The 19,550-nt window shown below is 39.2% G+C and overlaps 1 protein-coding gene across 19 annotated transcripts in view; it reads right to left on the bottom strand.

Annotated features, from left to right (window-relative positions):
- The window catches only part of NEO1 (neogenin 1), a 252,634-nt gene that overhangs the window by 61,537 nt on the left and 171,547 nt on the right, over positions 1-19,550 (bottom strand). For 12 of the 19 annotated variants that reach the window (XM_054531646.2, XM_024232579.3, XM_054531651.2 and 9 more), the window contains exons 8-9: positions 10,824-11,043; positions 2,843-2,997 (exon numbers count right to left, since the gene is read on the bottom strand). In XM_054531646.2, coding sequence (XP_054387621.2) covers positions 2,843-2,997; positions 10,824-11,043 — 375 coding nt within the window. The remainder of the gene's footprint in view (positions 1-2,842; positions 2,998-10,823; positions 11,044-19,550) is intronic. The other 7 variants (XM_063716713.1, XM_063716716.1, XM_054531649.2 and 4 more) reach the window with 1 other exon arrangement.

Below are 19,550 nucleotides of genomic sequence, written 5' to 3'. Positions count from 1 at the left end.
TTCTTGTTGAATTAATCCCTTTACCATTATGTAATGGCCTTCTTTGTCTCTTTTGATCTTCGTTGGTTTAAAGTCTGTTTTATCAGAGACTAGGATTGCAACCCCTGCCTTTTTTTGTTTTCCATTTGCTTGGTAGATCTTCCTCCATCCTTTTATTTTGAGCCTATGTGTGTCTCTGCACGTTAGATGGGCTTCCTGAATACAGCACACTGATGGGTCTTGAGTCTTTATCCAATTTGCCAGTCTGTGTCTTTTAATTGGAGCATTTAGTCCATTTACATTTAAAGTTAATATTGTTATATGTGAATTTGATCCTGTCATTATGATGTTAGCTGGTTATTTTGCTCGTTAGTTGATGCAGTCTCTTCCTAGTCTCGATGGTCTTTACATTTTGGCATGATTTTGCAGCGGCTGGTACCGGTTGTGCCTTTCCATGTTTAGTGCTTCCTTCAGGAGCTCTTTTAGGGCAGGCCTGGTGGTGACAAAATCTCTCAGCATTTGCTTGTCTGAAAAGTATTTTATTTGTCCTTCACTTATGAAGCTTAGTTTGGCTGGATATGAAACTCTGGGTTGAAAATTCTTTTCTTTAAGAATGTTGAATATTGGCCCCCACTCTCTTCTGGCTTGTAGGGTTTCTGCCGAGAGATCCGCTGTTAGTCTGATGGGCTTCCCTTTGATGGTAACCCGACCTTTCTCTCTGGCTGCCCTTAACATTTTTTCCTTCATTTCAACTTTGGTGAATCTGACAATTATGTGTCTTGGAGTTGCTCTTCTCGAGGAGTATCTTTGTGGCGTTCTCTGTATTTCTTGAATCTGAATGTTGGCCTGCCTTGCTAGATTGGGGAAGTTCTCCTGGATAATATCCTGCAGAGTGTTTTCCAACTCGGTTCCATTCTCCCCGTCACTTTCAGGTACACCAATCAGACGTAGATTTGGTCTTTTCACATAGTCCCATATTTCTTGGAGGCTTTGCTCGTTTCTTTTTATTCTTTTTTCTCTAAACTTCCCTTCTCGCTTCATTTCATTCATTTCGTCTTCCAGGGCTGATACCCTTTCTTCCATTTGATCGCATCGGCTTCTGAGGCTTCTGCATTCTTCACGTAGTTCTCGAGCCTTGGTTTTCAGCTCCATCAGCTCCTTTAAGCACTTCTCTGTATTGGTTATTCTAGTTATACATTCTTCTAAATTTTTTTCAAAGTTTTCAACTTCTTTGCCTTTGGTTTGAATATCCTCCCGTAGCTCGGAGTAATTTGATCGTCTGAAGCCTTCTTCTCTCAGCTCGTCAGAGTCATTCTCCGTCCAGCTTTGTTCCGTTGCTGGTGAGGAACTGCATTCCTTTGGAGGAGGAGAGGTACTCTGCTTTTTAGAGTTTCCAGTTTTTCTGCTCTGTTTTTTCCCCATCTTTGTGGTTTTATCTACTTTTGGTCTTTGATGACGGTGATGTACAGATGGGTTTTTGGTGTGGATGTCCTTTCTGTTAGTTTTCCTTCTAACAGACAGGACCCTCAGCTGCAGGTCTGTTGGAGTACCTGGCCGGCCGTGTGAGGTGTCAGTCTGCCCCTGCTGGGGGGTGCCTCCCAGTTAGGCTGCTCGGGGGTCAGGGGTCAGGGACCCACTTGAGGAGGCAGTCTGCCCGTTCTCAGATCTCCAGCTGCGTGCTAGGAGAACCACTGCTCTCCTCAAAGCTGTCAGACAGGGACATTTAAGTCTGCAGAGGTTACTGCTGTCTTTTTGTTTTCCTGTGCCCTGCCCCCAGAGGTGGAGCCTACAGAGGCAGGCAGGCCTCCTTGAGCTGTGGTGGGCTCCACCCAGTTGAAGCTTCCCGGCTGCTTTGTTTACCTAAGCGAGCCTGGGCAATGGCGGGCGCCCCTTCCCCAGCCTCGCTGCCGACTTGCTGTTTGATCTCAGACTGCTGTGCTAGCAATCAGCGAGACTCCGTGGGCGTAGGACCCTCTGAGCCAGGTGCGGGCTATAATCTCCTGGGGCACTGTTTCCTAAGCCCATCGGAAAAGCACAGTATTCGGGTGGGAGTGGCCCGATTTTCCAGGTGCCGTCTGTCACCCCTGGAAAGAGAACTCCCTGACCCCTTGCGCTTCCCGAGTGAGGCAATGCCTCGCCCCTGCTTCGGCTGGCGCACGGTGCACTCACCCACTGACCTGCGCCCACTGTCTGGCACTCCCTAGTGAGATGAACACGGTACCTCAGATGGAAATGCAGAAATCACCCGTCTTCTGCGTCGCTCACGCTGGGAGCTATAGACCAGAGCTATTCCTATTCGGCCATCTTGGCTCCTCCCGCCCTGAGCTAAGTCTTAAAGGGTCAGTAAAATATGAACACGTAGAAAAGCACCAATGGAAGTATACTGTCTTATACTATTTGCTGTTTTTTTTTTTTTTTTTGAGACGCTGTCACCCAGACTGGAGTGCAGTGGTGCAATCTCAGCTCACTGCAAGCTCTGCCTCTTGGATTCAGGTGATTCTCCTGCCTCAGCTATTCTCCCAAGTAGCTGGGATTACAGGCAACCACTACCATAACCGGCTAATTTTTGTATTTTCATTAGAGATGGGGTTTCACCATGTTGGCCAGGCTGGTCTAGAAAACCTGACCTCAGGTGATCTGCTTGCCTCGGCCTCCCAAAGTGCTTGGATTACAGGCATGAGCCACCATGCCCAGCCCTATTTGCTGTTTTTTGATGTAAATTAATTTTGCCTCCCCTAATTCATAAGGACCCCGAAGGTAAGCAACTGTTATCTTCTGCTCCCCTATGATGTGCAAGGCTAAACAAAGGTAGAACTTCAGAGAGGTCTACCTCTAGGGGGTGATGACAGACAGGTAGACTTACCCTCAGGTTGTGTTTCTACTCGCAGTGGAGCTGAACTCTCTCCTGAGCCATGCTTATTTTGAGCCATAACTCTAAAGATGTACACGGTCGCTGGCATTAGGTTTTGAATGGTTACCTGCATCTCTCCTGGGCGACTGGTATTCTCAACACGTTCCCTTTAGACAAAGAAGGATTTGGAGAGAGAGAGCATCAATTAGGAATACTTCCAGAATGTACAGTTTCATTTTCCACTCCACATAAAAATCTATCAGTTTAAGTCAAATTAGCTCTCAAACAATGAAGCTTTTAGGGGTAGGACAGTGCAAAGAAGATGGGGACTGGAAAAAGAGCAAGGGCATACGTATCTGACAAGTCGGTGATGTTCTTGCTGATATGTTACTGATTATCGCTGATCATAATCACAACTTCCTTTCAGAGAAGACACAGGGCTCTTCTCAATGCCATTTCAAATGGGGCAGCTAGTCATCAACTTTCTAGGCTTTAGAAATCACTGAGTTTTAGGGAAATTGATGGAAGGTGGATATTGGCATGACCTAATGATATTTCACAGAAAATATCAAAGAATGCTGTGTATATTTTGGCTAAGAGACTCTCAATAAAAAGAATGCTAGAGGTTATCATCTTTTAAAATTAGAAATAAAAACATTAAACATTTAAATAAATCCTAAGTGTAACCCAGTCTATAAAATAAACTGATTACAATACTGATTTTTATAATTTCTTAAAATTAACACTTTAATGATTTTGAAGCTGATATGAAATGATATGAAATGTTTGACAAACTTTATCACAAACAACTCAAATCCAGTGGTCTAGTATTTAATATCATGAGATGAAAACTTAAAACCAGTTATCTAGGTTCTTTACTAAAGGTGGCTTCCAGGTTCTGTCTTGGGGTCTGTGTGACCAACACAGGTCCACAAACATGCTCAGTCTACTGTACTCACTAGAATGAAAACCAGACTGTATAATCAAGAGTTTTCAACAAATATTGTGAAGGAATTTGTTTTAGACAAACAGTTGGCTTTTAGGAACTGTCATTCATGTGAGGAAAGAGCTATACCTGTCTTGAGAAAGTAATTAAAGAGCCTCAGACTACTCCATTGAAGAAATTATTCTAATTTATTGAATTAAAATTCTTACTTTAAAATACTGATAATTTGCCTTCAAATTGCAGATTAAAATTTGTGTAGGTCTACATGACCATATGCCAATTTGTCTGATTGTAAGCATTTGCACTGCAGAGAAGTGCTTTTCGGTAATTTTGTATAGTTCTTTAAGTTACTTTATTTTAATAAAAAAATCCAACAATAGTACCCACATAATATTTACAGAGGATTTTTTCTCCATAATCAGCTAGGTCCTCTGGAAAAGAATACTGTGGTAACAAAAATTATTTTTCAGAGATACTTGAGATACCTAAAAATACTATTTTCTCTTCAGCTAAATCTCTCAATCACAGGATTTATAAGGAAGGATCAACTGATTTCTTACAATTTAAGGTTTCTGACACTTGGTCTGATCACGGATGATCCCTGTCTTAAAGGGAAGATGCTTGAACAAGACAGGTTTGAACTGGTGCAGGTCCACGAATAAGCGGATATTTTTCAACAGAAGTTACACCTAGTGCGCCTGCCTTTCCTGCCCTGCTTCCATTTCCTCCACCTCTTCTGCCTCTGCTACTCCTGAGACAATAAGACCAACCCCTTTTCTTCTTCTTCCTCCTTTTCAGCCTACTCAACCTGAAGGTGAAGACCTTTAGGATGATCTACTTTCACTTAATGTAAAATAAGTATTTTCTCTTAAGATTTTTTGTTTGTTTTGAGACAGGGTCTCACTCTGTCACCCAGGCTGGAGTGCTCTGGTGTGATCTTGGCTCACTGAAGCCTCCACCTCCTGGGTCCAAGGGATTCTCGTGCCTTGGCCTCCAGGGTAGCTGGCACTACAGGTGCGCACCACCATGCCCGGCTAATTTTTGTATTTTTAGTAGAGACAAAGTTTTGCCATGTTGGCCAGGCTGGTCTCGAACTCTTGGCCTCAGGCAATCCACCCGCCTCAGCCTCCCAAAGTGCTGGGACTATAGGTGTGAACCACCGCACCTGGTCCCTTATGATTTTTTAAATAACATTTTTTTCTCTAGCTTACTTTACTGCAAGAATACCGTATATAATACATATAACATAAAAATATGTACTAATAGACTGTTGATGTTATTGCCAAGGCTTCCAGTCAACAGTAGGCTACTAGTAGTTAATTTCTGGGGAGTCAACTGTATTGTATTTTACACTAAAGGCTCTCTGAGAGAGTACAGATCAGGTGTCTTTTGTTCACCCTATACAGAAAAGCTGAAACAAGTTTTCTTCTAGAAAGACACAGGAGGGGGACTATTTTACTTTAAACTGAAGTAAAAGACTGTCTCATTCATGTTCGTGTACCACAGAAGCACTTAGCAGAATGCTCACATGGGGAAGCTGCATCACAAACATACAATGAATGAATAAATGAAAATCTGCCTTCTGATATGTAAATCTTGTATACTAATATCATATATATATTTTTTGTTTGCTTCCATGTGAAAGGGAAAAAATGGGAGAAATAAGTGAAGGTTACTAATACCTACATCAAATTTCTATAGAAGCATTACCATTAAAAAAGATCAGTCATAGGTGATCTGACACTACTGGTCTGAGGTCCCAGAAACAAGTTACCGTGCAGAAAAAAAACTCTTGGTTTTGGGATAAGATTCAAGGAGCATTTGAAACAACAATTCTCTTAAGTGGGTGCGGTTACGGTGGGACTCAGGTTAGAATGTGAAAGCTAAGAGTCAAAAGGGAAAGAAAAAGGCACACTTTATAGAAAGAAAGCACTGGGCTGGAAGTTAGGAGATGCAATTCTAGTTCTGGCAATGCTACTAGCTTGTGAGGAAAAGTCACTAATGCTTTCTGGGCCTCACTTTCTTTATGTATTAAACGAAAAAATGAGACAGGGTGGGCAAACTTTTTCCTAAAGGGCCTGGTAGTAAATATTTATAGGCCAAGAGGCAAAATGGAGGATATTATATAGTTACCTATGTAACATTTCAAATGTAACTATTTAAAAATGTAAAAACTATTCTTAGCTCCGGGACCATAAAAATAAATAACTGCTCCAATTTGGCACAGGGTCCATGGTTTGCTAACCCTTTGACTAGACTAACAGCTCTCTAAGGCTTCAATCCATCTTTAAAGTGCTATGAATAGCAGAAATATCTTACTTCCCACTTCCCACTTAATGGTTAATATAGAAAAGTACTGCTTTTTTAAGAAAGATGAAATTTTCATAACTGAAAAGGCAGAGAGGAAGGACCCTCTGAAATCTCTGGCAACTCAGGTACCCAAAAGAATTACAGCTCATGACCAAGGCACATGGTGCCACCTGGTGGCTGAATTTTCAAACGCAGGAAGAGGGTGAACTTGTAAATGCAGGTAGTGGCATACATTCTCACATTGAATTCTTACCACACATCTGTGAAGTAAATATATTACTTTTGTTTTTTAGATGAGAAAATTTAAGCTGATAAGATTAATAAGAAAGTTTTGTTATGTAACAATTAGCCAGGATATAGTCTTATGACTTAAAAGAATTAACTTCTCCTTCATTGCCTCTATTCAGAAATCATAAAGTAATGAAGCAACAAAAAACTATTATGGTCTCCCAAAATCTTCCTTTTAAATATTTCCCAAATTTGTCCTATCCACTTCAAGTCGCTGCTTTCATCTTCATCCAAGCCGACAACTAGCACGTATCTAGGCTAACATAATTACTACCCAATTTTGTCTCCCTGACTCTATTTTTTCTCTCCTTTAATCTTGGGTAGCGTTCCCAAAGTACTGTTTAATAAAATCACAGTGTGCAACTTTCTTAACAGTCGAAAATGGTCCCTTCTTATCTGATTATGTCCAAATTCTCACTGGCATTCCAGCATCTGGCTCCTAACATCCACTTTATTCTAATCTCTTACTAATTTCTGCCAAAAGCTCTGGGCCAGTTTGGCCAGCTTTCTTGCCTTTGCATCCTTCTCACAGCATACACACAGATGGCCTTACCTTGCACTTCCTCTTCCTTTACATACACTAGTCATGCCCACCTGTCCCTGCCAACTCAACTTCTGTATCTCTTCCAACTACAAATTAATTTACTAATCATGCCTGCTTACTCCAACCCACAATCTATCATAGAATTTAAATAAGTGAGTCTCATTAAAAACATTTAAATATAAAAGTACACATAGTTAAAAAAAAAAAAAAAAGTCTCATTTCTCTTTTGTCAAAACCTGTCCTGCCCTGAGAGCTGACTGTGGCACATATTGACGCGTATCTCACCAGACAGTCTCCATGCCAGGGTTTCTCAACCTTGGCACTACTGAGACATTGGGCAGGATAATTCTTTGTTGTGGGACTGTCCTGTGCAGGATGTTCATCAGCATCCCTGGCCTCTATCCACTAGATGTCAGTAAGTACCTCCCTCATCCCAGCTATGACAACCAAAAAAAAAAAAAAAAAACATTGCCAGGCATTGCCAAATATCCCGAGGGATGAGGGGGCAAAACTGTCCTTGGTTGAGAATCACTGCTTTAGGCATTTACATACACATCAAAATATATAGACAGGTCATTTAAAAAAACTGCTGCCACCATACTTACGGGTATACATACAGTCATGCATCGCTTAACAACGGGGATACGTTCTGACAAATGCATCACGTGATTTCATCGTGTGACCATCACAGAATGCACTTATGCAAACCTCGATGGTATAGCTAGGTGTATATCCCACACACCTAGGCTGTATGGGATAGCCTAGTGCTTCCAGGCTACGAACCTGCACAGCATGTTACTGTACTGAACACTGTAGGCAATGGGAACACAATGGCAACTGTCTATGTGTCTAAACACAGAAAAGGTATAGTAAAAAGACAGTGGTATAATCTTATGGGATCACCATTGTATACACAGTCTGTCTGACTGAAGCGTTGTTATGTGATGCATGATTGTATGTGTCCATTCTTCTATCAGTGGATATTTACATAGTCTCCTTTTATAATCTTGCAAACAATGCTATAAATAAATGTGTTTGTATGAGGGCCCAATGCATACATATATCTGTATGTCTATAGGACAGTTACCTAGAAGTGTGATGGAAGGCTATATTTAAAATATTTTAAAATTCTGCCAAATCACCTTCCCTAGACTATTCTAATTTATACTGCCACCAATAACCTAGAGTGGTTTTCCTCCTAGCTGTCAACTCATTGAACACTGGATATTATCAACTTAAAATTTTTGCCAGCTTTAGAGATGAAAAATGATAACTTGGCCAGGCATGGTGGCTCATGCCTGTAATTCCAGCACTTTGGGAGGCTGAAGTGGATCACCTGAGGTCAGGAGTCCAATACCAGCCTGGCTAACATAGTGAAACCCCATCTCTACTAAAAATACAAAAATTACCTGGGCATGGTGGCAGGCACCTGTAATTACAGCTACTTGGGAGGCTGAGGGAGGAGAATCGCTGGAACCTGGGAAGCGGAGGCTGCAGTGAGCCAAGGTAGTGCCACTGCACTCCAGCCTGGGTGACCCAGCGAGACTTTGTCTCCAAAAACAAACAAACAAACAAAAACAAACAAAAACAAACAAAAAAACCCCCATCATTTTGCTTCCAAGATTGCCTGAGATGGTGAAAACCTTTTTTTAACTCTAATGGGCTTTCCAGTACTATGAATCATCTGCTTGTATTATTTGTCTCTTGGGATATCTTTTACTTATAATTTGTAACTTTGTTACTCTTTCCTGTTATGGCTTCTGGATTTGCTATCTCCCTTTAAAAGCCCTTTCCTGTTCTCCAAATGCTAAAAATCATTTCTATATTTTTTTCTAATATATTTATAGATTTTAAAAATATTTATCTCTTAATCCATCTATAATTTAAGACAGAAATATAACTTTTATTTTTCCCACCAAATGGATAATCTCAACATGATTACTTGAATTATCTATTACTTCTCCACTGATTGAAATTAATGTATTCACTTAATAAATATTTACTGAGTGTTACTAAATGCCAGGCTCTGTTCCAGGTGCTGGAGAACTCTATTGAACAAGACAGAATAAATAAGCTAATAAAAGAGAAAATTTCAGAGAGTAGTAAGTGCTCTCAAAAAAAAAAAAAAAAAAAAAAAAACCCAAACTAAAAGCGAAACAAACAAAAAAATACCACACACATACCAAAAAACAGGGTGATGTGACCGCAGTGGTGTTCTGGTGAATGTTTAACAATTGGCTCTGGTTGTAGCATTTGTCACTGTAAACACTCCCACCGTGCCCAATTTCAAGCTGCCAAGTCATGTCATTAGGTTTGCAAAATTTCCCAAGCATTTAACAATTAGCTTGGGAACAAGCTGGCTCTGATACCCCACTGTGTGACAGTCACCAAGGGGCTAAGTTTGGGTTGGTATTCAGGGAAGGCCTGAGGAGATGTCATCTAAAGATGACAGATAAGAAGCTAGATGTAACTCATGTGAGGAATATGCATTTCTGGTAGAAGGCACAATAAGAGCAAAAAACCTATTGTAGAAATAAAGCTTATTACGCAGAATTACTAAATGGTTTCTTCCTTCTGTGAAAGCTTATGAGATTTTCAATGAGATTTCAAAGTCTATTGAAGATATTTTAATGGTGATATTGAAACTTGCTGTTTGGTAGGAATGTCTTACCTTTTTTATGTATAGAACTATGTTTCTCTACCCTTGTAAAACTCAAAACATACAGTACAGCATTCAGGTAACTCCCATCTATTGGTCTTAAATTATGACACTTAGTCTTCTTGAGAGTATTAAAGAAAGGGTCCTGCACTTGCTGAACTTGCCAGTCTGGTATTAACTACAATATACATCAACTATAAGCATGCTGATGGAAATACAAGCCTTAGCTGATGTGTTAGGGCTCCTACTAAAACAGGTATCTTAGCTTTCTTATTCTGGTTGGAAGAGCACAGTGAAGGAATTTACTACTCAGCAATGTGTGAACAGTCAGCATGTGGCATGGTTCCTTCCAAAGAGTTTATAATCTGGTTGGGAAAACAGCACAAATACATATAACATAATTGAAGAATAACAGCTTAAGGTAGTAAAAGATCACATATTACCATAATCCAGTGCCAATACTAGGGATACAAATACACGTACAAGGGAAATGCTCTATGTGCTGAAAAGATGGGTAAAGATCTTTGAGAGTTTCATGGGGCTTAACTTGGGCCAAGAAGGATTAACTGAATTTACCTTCAGCTGAGAAAGGGGCAAGGGGAAGTGACTGAAGAGGACACACTGGAAAAAAAGGCTATAGTGATCAGACTGGTTTCACTAGAAAGTCAGTTACATTGGGGAAAAAGGAAAAACAAGTTGGACAGACAAAGTGAAACCAGCCTGTGGCACAAAGCAGCCTGGACATTACAGATCTTCTCCTATGAGCAATGTGAATTCCTGACGGGGTGGAAATGAAGAGGAAAGTAATGAAAATGCTATTTTAGGAAAAGTCATCACTAACTACTCTTGTTTCATCAAGGAGAACCCCTGGAGCTCCGCAGCCCACACCACATAAGGGTGTGGCAAATATTCATTTAAGTTTACTTTAATAAATTAAGTCTACCTTAATCTCTATAATTTATACTGACTGAATCTTACAAAAAAAGGGCACTCCTTCTTACATTTAAATACGTCCACCTCAATAGCTGTATCTACCCTCTCCCTAAGTCATCCCAGAAAAGGAGAGACTGCCAGGACTTTAGTCTGTCTGGGAGTTTATTTAATGACCTAAAATTAGGGAAGGTGCATCTCAGTGATCTTATTTTCTGGACTAAAAATTGGTACAGATACCAAGAGCCAGGGTGAGCATGACAAGGCTGCCGTGACCAAGAGGCAGCCAACTGGCTGCAGACACACAGGCACTTACCTAGCAATCCCTTCCTTGGTGTAGAACACAGAGTAGGTAAGGTTGTCTCCATGAGGATCTGATGCAGGTGTCCGCCACGTCAATTTGATGAAGCGGGTAGAGACCAGGGAGGCCACGACATCCCGAGGAGCTGAAGGCAGTGGTCCCGTTGTGGCTGGTGCTAGATGGTCAGTAGTGGCACTGGTCAGTGAAGTGGGAGGTAATGTTGGGATGGCAACATCTTGTCATGTGCAAACATTGGGGAATATGAAGGGCAAACCACGACGGTTTAAAAAAAGAGAACAGAAAAAACAAAAAACAAAAAAGAAATAAACAAAACCACGATGGGAAATAAAATAAAATGAATGAACATAAAAAAGGCCATTAAACTGAAGGCTAACATGCAGGCCAGGGTAACTACTGAAAACTAATGGGCACTATTCAAAACATATCACTGTAGAGCAAGCAGACTTCCTGGCCACTATAATGGTTATGGGCAAGGGACAAGGAGGGTGACAGCTGAGAATAAAACATCTCATAGAAGGCACAGCAGTGCCCATGTAATTTTCTTAATCCTGAAAGCAGCATGCAACATCTGTCAAACTTTGCATAAAAGTCTTGCAAATGACAAGACTTCACTATTTTCTTCTACTTTAACATATGGAATAGTATGGATGACCCTAGTTACACTCAGAGGCCCATGGCTATTGTGACTTCACTGCAGAGCTCCTTTGCAGGAGAATTGAGGGCCACATCTTCAACTTTAGTCTAATATTAAACCCTGCACCTCTGTATTTGGTAATCCTGTGGGGGAAGGTTGATAAACTTCTTCATTTTAAGTTATACCTTGCTGTTTTGTCAATTCATTTAGCTATGACAGTATAAAATCCTGAACCAAAAATTCCAAAGCCAAAAAATTGCAAGTCAGGTAGCTAATCTGTTTACTACACTCTTCACTGCGATGTATACTGAAACAGCTTGCAGACCTCAAGGACTGGATGGGAGAAAGGAAGCAGTGGCAAGGCAAAGCTGCTAGTCAAAAGCCACTTTTGTATAGCGGTAGCCATGGGTAACTTCATGACTTCCGAGGCAGCCCATTCTACTGATGAAAAACAAAAACAAACAGTCCTGATTGTAGAATTTTATTCCTAATATTGAACCTAAAATCTCTTTCACTTCGGAGTTAGAGAGTACAAGTTTAATCTCACAATTTTTAACTGAAAGACTTCATCAGAATCATGTTCGAACATTAAAAGGGAAATTAGTAGGAGACACGTAGAGAGGAAAACATGAAAACTGTGAACCTGGTTTTGAATGAAGTGGTGGAGCAACAACCTCCTGGAAATGTCTGTGAACTGTGAGAGTGTAATGTGATGCAGTCTAAATAAATATGCCACATGAAATAAATCATCTATCTCAGGGAAATGGCAAAGGAGGACCAACCTAAAATCTCTAGATAGGTGGAGAGGGAGAAGAGTAATCCAATAGCTACCACTTATTGAATACCTTATATATGGCACTCTGGCTCTCTATATAGATCATTCAATCCTTATAGCAGCTCTATAAAATAGGTACAATCATTATCTCTAACTTATACGTAGAGACTGACATTGCTAAATCACTTGCCCTAGGTCACAGAGAATGAGTGGTGGAGTGGTATTAATAAAATCAACTTTGGTTTTCAGTTTAAAAGACCTCCGGATATAGCCAAGCAGAGTCTGAAAACTTGACTTACAGTTCTTGTGCAAATCACACAAGAGAGCCTTGTTCTCTCTCACACTCCCTTTTTTTCTCCTCCCTTTGTAGTGCTTTTAAGAGTGCAGATTGTTATAAGAATGTAAGATAATGCAGTTTTAGCCCCGATGTTAAGCACATGCTTCACTAAAGCAAGTGTCAACACTACAAAACATTAACTGAATGGTTGCTGAGGCCTTGTAGTACTGTACACATCAACAGATGCACTGCCTTAGAGGAAATAAATACCTCTCATTCACAGCTTTCAGAGTTTGTCTTTATATATTTTGTCAGTTTACTCACACAATAACCCTATGAGGTAGGCTGGAAACGATAGGATTAGATGCTGAGATAAAGGTCAGGAAGGAGTCAAAGACTTCCAAGTTAGTAGCTTAGGAGACTGTGGAGCTGGAGGTGTCATTAATAGAGAAAGGAAATGTTAAGGGACAACAGATTGAGGGGGAGATTATGAATTTGGTTTGAATATGCTTTGTTTAAAGTAACAATTCAACACCTACGGAATAAATGAGATGCAAATGAAAATATGAATCTCTGATTATTGTAATATTAAAAGTCATTAAAAACCCTTATTGGGAAGTGATTCAAAAAGTAGCCTGAACAGTCTTGCTTTGCTGTCTAATTCGCTCTTCCATCTAGAAACACACTAAGCTGCTTCCAATTCTGATCCAACTCATCAAACTTAATTCTTCCCAACTATCTACTGGCTAGAGAGGAGAGAAAGTTTGCTGTGTGAGAGGCAGCAGAGCATACAGGAAAGAGCCTAGGACTTCGAGTACAAAGACCTATGTTCAAAACTTGACTCTTCTAACATGCGAGGTGGGGTAAGTCACTCTGATGTCAGTTTCCTTATCTGTAAATTAGGAATAATAATGCTCCCTACCTAAACCCCAAGCTGATATGAACCAGACAAATACCAAACAAGAAAAGTGCATGTGGAAGCTCTGCGTCCATGTTATTTACTATGACTAGCTTGAATGAGTAACAACATAAGGATTTCAGTAGGAAAGCAGCTGGGGAGGGAATGCAAGCAAGGAGGATGAGGTGATAGGAGTAATGAGTGATAACAGAATCACTTAGATAGGGAAAACTCAATTACCCTACTGAACTTCCATAGCACAGATCTATAACTCTTTAATGGCATCCAGCACATCCTATTTCCATTTTTCATGTTTACATTGTATTACTTCCACTAATCTATAAGCTCCTTAAGGACAAAATATGTATCAGCTTCATCTGGGAATCACTCAACATGCCTCTGTATACTTTAGATAACCAAGTGTATATTTATTGAATTAATAAATGGAAGGAAATTCAGGGAGAACATGAGTACGATGAAGACAATGTTTCTAGAATCTCATTACAAAAGGCAATATTTTAATCTCTTTGGTTGACACAAAGTGTATATAAATAAGATTTATATAATGATATACCATTTGTAAAGCAAATATGTTTTATTAGTTATACAGGGAATAAAAGTATAAATAATGCCTGATCATTGTAAATCATTCCTAATTAACCATGGGAAAAATCCATGCCCACTGTGGCCCCAGTGTTCTCTATGAACTTTCCCCAGGTTGATTCTATTGCTGCTGTTCCATATCCTAGCTGAGCAGGTAAGAGAAAGTAACTTATGTGATCACAGAGAATCAAACAGGCAGTTAAGTTACACTAGCATCAATGGCAAGATGATGTAGACTGGGACTTTAGACTCCTGGCATGATGGTTTGAGACTGACAAATCCTCTTCCCCCAAAGCAACTATAAAGCAGAAAAAAACTGTCAAAAACTGGAAACTGACCAAAGACATACAACAAGCTGAGAAGCATCTGTCCATGAAACTTACCAGACTTCACACACACACAGTGTCTGAGGCATCCCCCTCTAGCTCTGCTAGAGTGATTGTTCAACCAGGTTAGAGCAGGCCCTACAAACCAGTGGCTTTGCTGCTGTTGCCAGAAGAGCTCATTTGATATGGAGTGTTGTCAATTAGAGGAGCAATCCTGGTGGCAAGTGAATAGGAAGGGCCAGTGCTCTGCTGGCCTGAGGTTGTATCTTATTGAGGCAAGCAATGGATGGTAGACTAGCCATGGAACAAGGTATTCCATGAGGTGAGAAAGTGGTGAGAAGGCTTGGTAACCTCTGCACATATCCTAGGTTGACTGAAGGCCATGTGTATGTACCCTAGGGACTGCAGCAGGCCCAAGCCACTCACACACCCCCGGCAGATGAAACCTGTGTGTGTGTGTTCACAAGACAACTGAGAGAGCCTGGTAGAAAGCAAAGGCTGGGCAAACTAAAAAATAATCCAGATTTTGAATGCACTCCCCAAACCACACAAAGGTAGGCTTATTGGCTTGAGGTATTTGAGCATAACTTCTGACTAATCTTTGGTTCAACACTAATCTATACAGACACAGGGCAAAATCTAAACAGAGACTTTTAGAAAATGCAAATAAAAAGATAATCAAAACTAAATACTAAACAAAAACATCTGTGGTTGCACACCCTGGGAGAGGCAGAAATCACAGATTTAGTACAGGCAAGTTATTAAACAAAACAAGAACAACTGCTAGGGGGTGGGAGGAAGAGTCAGAATCCATAGTTGCTACAATTTATTATCCAAAATATCCAATATTCAACAAAAGTGAAGAGACATGCAAAGAAATAAAGTGTGACTCATACTCAAGGGGTAAAAAAGGCAGTCATTACAAAATGTCTTTCTTGGAATGTCCTCAGATACTGGATTTAACAAAGACTTCAAAGTGGCTATTTAAATATATTCTAAGAACTAAAGAAACTGTCAGGAACTAAGCAGGATCTGAGAGTTTACCTTATTGATAAGCTAACAAGTTAGCTTTTTACTGATTCATGGGTGCTAGCAGATGATACAAGTGCTGCATCAGAGACAAAGAACTTTATTACTCATGGCAGTGGAGGCAGCTGGAATTTCTCGTTTGTTTTTGTCAGTTTCCTATGCCCCTAAAGTCCAGTGAAGGCAATACGGAGGGGCCAGGATGGATGCCTGCATATGCAGGGTCTTGCTCTATCACCCAGGCTGGAGTGCAGTGGCACGATCATGGCTCACTGCAGCCTCCGCCTCTCAGGCTCAAGCAATCCTCCCACCTCAGCCTCCTGAGCAGCTAGGACCACAGGCATGCACATCCCCGCCTGGCTAATTTTTTGTACTTTTGGTAGAGATGGGGTTTCACCATGTTGCCCAGGCTGGTCTTGAACTCCTGAGCTCATGCAATCCACCCACTTCGGCCTCTCAAAAGTGCTGGGATTACAGGCAGGAGCTACCATACGTGACCTGTTTACTACTTTTATAGCAAGAGGAAGCAGGCCCCAGACAAACAGCAGGCTTACTGTGGATATCTAATTTAAATCTGTTGTGGTCAGAGAACACACTATATATTATCTTGGTCTTTTAAAATGTATTGAGACTTGTTTTGTGTTCTAGCATGTGGTCTATCCTGGACGTTGTTCCATGGGTGCCTGAAAAGAATCTGTATCTGCAGTTTCTTATAAAGAAGATTATGAAGATTCATAATGTCAGTTAGGTCAAGTTGGTTGACAGGGTTATTTAACTATTTTATATCCTTCCTAACTTTGTCTAATTGTTTTAGCAGTTTTTGACAGAATATTGAAATCTGCAATTATTATTCAATTATGTTATTTCTTCTTTGAAGATAACAATTATAAATGCATACACATCTAACAAAAAAGCCCCAAAATATGAAAGCAAAAAATGACAGAATTAAAAAGAAATCTGAGAAAACCCCAAATATTTGAAAATTGAACATGCTCTTAAACAATCCTAGAGTCAAAAAAGAAATCATAAGAAAAATTAAAAAAAAATTTTTTAACGGGCCAGGCATGGTGGCTCATGCCTATATAAACCCAGCACTTTGGCAGGCTGAAGTGGTGGATCACTTGAGCCCAGAAATTTAAGACCAGCCTGGGCAACATAGCGAGACCCCATCTCTACAAAAAATACAAAGAATTATCCAGGCATGCTGGTGTGCACCTGTAGTCCCAGCTACTTGGGAAGCTGCGGCAGGAGGATCACTTGAACCCAGGAGGTTGAGGCTGCAGTGGGTCATAATTGTGCCACTGCACTCCAGCCTGGGTGATCGTGAGACTCTGCCTCAAAAACACAATTTTTTTTAACACTATAAAAATAAAAACACAATGTATTAAAAATTACAGGATGCAGCTAGAGTGGTGCTTTAAGGGAAATGTAGTGCTTTACCTACATCAGAAAGAAGAGAGGTCTCAAATGAATTACCTAAGCTTCTATCTCAGGTAGAAGACTAGGAAACTAAGAGAAGACACAAGTTACTCAAATCAAGAATAAAAGAAGGGACAATAGTACAATACTACCAACCCTACAGATACTAAAAAAGCTTTAAGGGAATATTTTGGAAAAAAAAAATTGCCAACCAATCAGACATCTTAGAGGTAGGGGAAAAATTCTTAGAAGAACATAAACTGCCAAATCTATCAAGAAAAAACATGAAGTCTGAACAGACCTAAAATAGAGACACTGAATTAGTAAGTAAAAATTTTCCTACACAAAGAAAATTAGAAGTCCAAATGGCTTTACTGCTGGATGTTATCAAATATTTGAAAAGAGAAATAATACTAATCCTTCACAAACTTTTTTAGGAAATAGAGAAGGAGAAACATTTCCCAACTCATTCCTGTGAGTTCAGTATTACTCTGTTATCAAAGCCCGACAAAGAAAAGAAAGAAACATGACACATGAAAAGAAAGCAACAGACCAGTATCCCTTATGATCATAGTATAAAACTCCTTACCAAAATGTTAGCAAACCACATTTGGTAACACATTAAAAAATTATATGCCATGACCAAGTAGAATTTATCATAGGAATTCAAGACAGTTTATTGTTCCAAAATCAATTAAACACATCACATTAAGAGAAAAAAGAAAAACCACTAGTTATCTCACTAGACACAGAAAAAGCATTTGACAAAATGAAACACCCATTCATGATAAAAACTCTCAACAAACTAGGAAAAGAAGGAAAATTCCTCAACCTGAAAAGCCTACAGTGAGTACCGTATGTAATGGTGAAAGATTAAACGCGTTTTCCCTAAGATTAGAAACAAGACAAGGATATTAGTTTCTCATTCCTTAGTACTAAAAGTCCTAGCCAGTGCAAAATGGTAAGAAAAAGAGAAAAAGGAAATACTGATGGGAAGGGAAGAAGTAACACTATTTTCATGTGTGAATGACATAATTATCTATGCAGAAAACCCTCATGAGTTTACTGAAAAAAAATAAAACAAAAAAACAACTAAAACTAATAAGGCTAGCAAGGTCGGAGGATATGAAAACCAACTGTAGTTCTATATTTTAGGAACAATCCAAAAATGAAATTAAGAAATCAATTCCATTCACAAATTCCACTCACAATAGCATCAAAAAGAATTAAAATACTTAGAAATAAATTTAACAAAAATATCTAGGAATAAATTTTAAGATACTCAGGAATAAACCTAAAAGAAGTATAAGATTTGTACAGAGAAAAAACTACAACACATTGCAGAGAGAAATTAAAGAAGATCTAAATAAATAGATATTCCATGTTCATGAATTGAACAACTCAAAGTTGTTAATAAGGCAACTATTAACATGCTAGAAGAAATGCAAAAGACCTAGAATAGCCAAATCAATTATCAAAAAGAACAAAAAAAGTTGGAGGATTTCAAAATTTCAAAATTTACTGTAATTCAAAATTTACTAATTTCAAAATTTACTGTAAAGCTACAGTAATCAAGACATATGAATAGGCACATCGATCAATGAGATAATTCAGAGTCCAGAAATAAACCCTTATATTTGTGGTCAATTGATTTTTGGCCAAGGGGTCAAGAAATTTCAATGTGGGAAGAACAGTCTTTTCAACAACTGGTGCTGAGACAACAATATATCCACATGAAAAGTAATTAACTCATACCATATATAAAAATTAACAAAATATCTCATAATCTAAGAACTAAACTTCTAGAAGACTTCATGTCTTGAGTTAGCAAAGAATTTTTATACGTTATACCAAACGCACAAGACATAAAAGAAAGTATGCCCTGATAAATTGGATTCTATTAAAAACAAATACTTCTGCACTAAAAAAAACCCAGAAAAAACAAAACAAAAACAAACAAACAAAAAACAACCCACAACTAAGTAAATGAAAAGCAACAGACTGGCAGAAAATATTTCCAAATCATGTATCTGATAAAAAAAAAAAACATACCCAAAATATATAATGAACTCTTACAACTCATTAAGAAAACAACCAAAGTTAAAAAAAAAAAAAAAAAAAGGCAAAAGCTTTGAATAGTCATTTCATCAAAGAAAACATAGAATAAGCACATGAAAATGACATCATTAGTCATTAGGGAAATGTAAATTAAGAGCGCAATGAGATAACTACTCTGGTGGCAGAAGGCCTGACTCTAAGAAACAAAGGTTTTTAATACATGTGGCCTAGAGATCTGTATTTTTCATGTTTGCTTTGGGCCCTTGATGACCGGTTGGCATTTACAAAAGTCTTTGAGAATTTCTGGACACTTTAATTTTATGAAGACTTCAGATAGATTTTAAGCTCAGGTGTTTTGAGCAAAAGAAATGTCCTAGGACTGTGTAACTATTGCTGTTTTACATTAGGAAAAAAAGGATGTTTAATAGTTTCAACTATCCAGTCTTCCTTTCAATAGCTTTACTGAAGTATGATTTACATCCCATAAAGTTCACCCATTGTAAGTGTACCAAACAGCCTCCAGAATAAGTCTCAACATCTCAGCACGTGTTCAAAGTCCTCCAGAATGGTCCCATCCTCGCTTTCTAGGCTTATTTCCTAAACAGGATGTGCTCTCGATTTGCTTGGTTACTTAACAAGAAGGAATTATAGCTTTTATACCTTTGTTCATACTGCTACTATGTTTAGAACGGTATGTAAACACCA

This window comes from Pongo abelii, chromosome 16, assembly GCF_028885655.2.
Source record: "Pongo abelii isolate AG06213 chromosome 16, NHGRI_mPonAbe1-v2.0_pri, whole genome shotgun sequence".
NCBI lineage: Eukaryota > Metazoa > Chordata > Mammalia > Primates > Hominidae > Pongo > Pongo abelii.
This window is presented reverse-complemented; position numbering and strand designations above follow the sequence as displayed.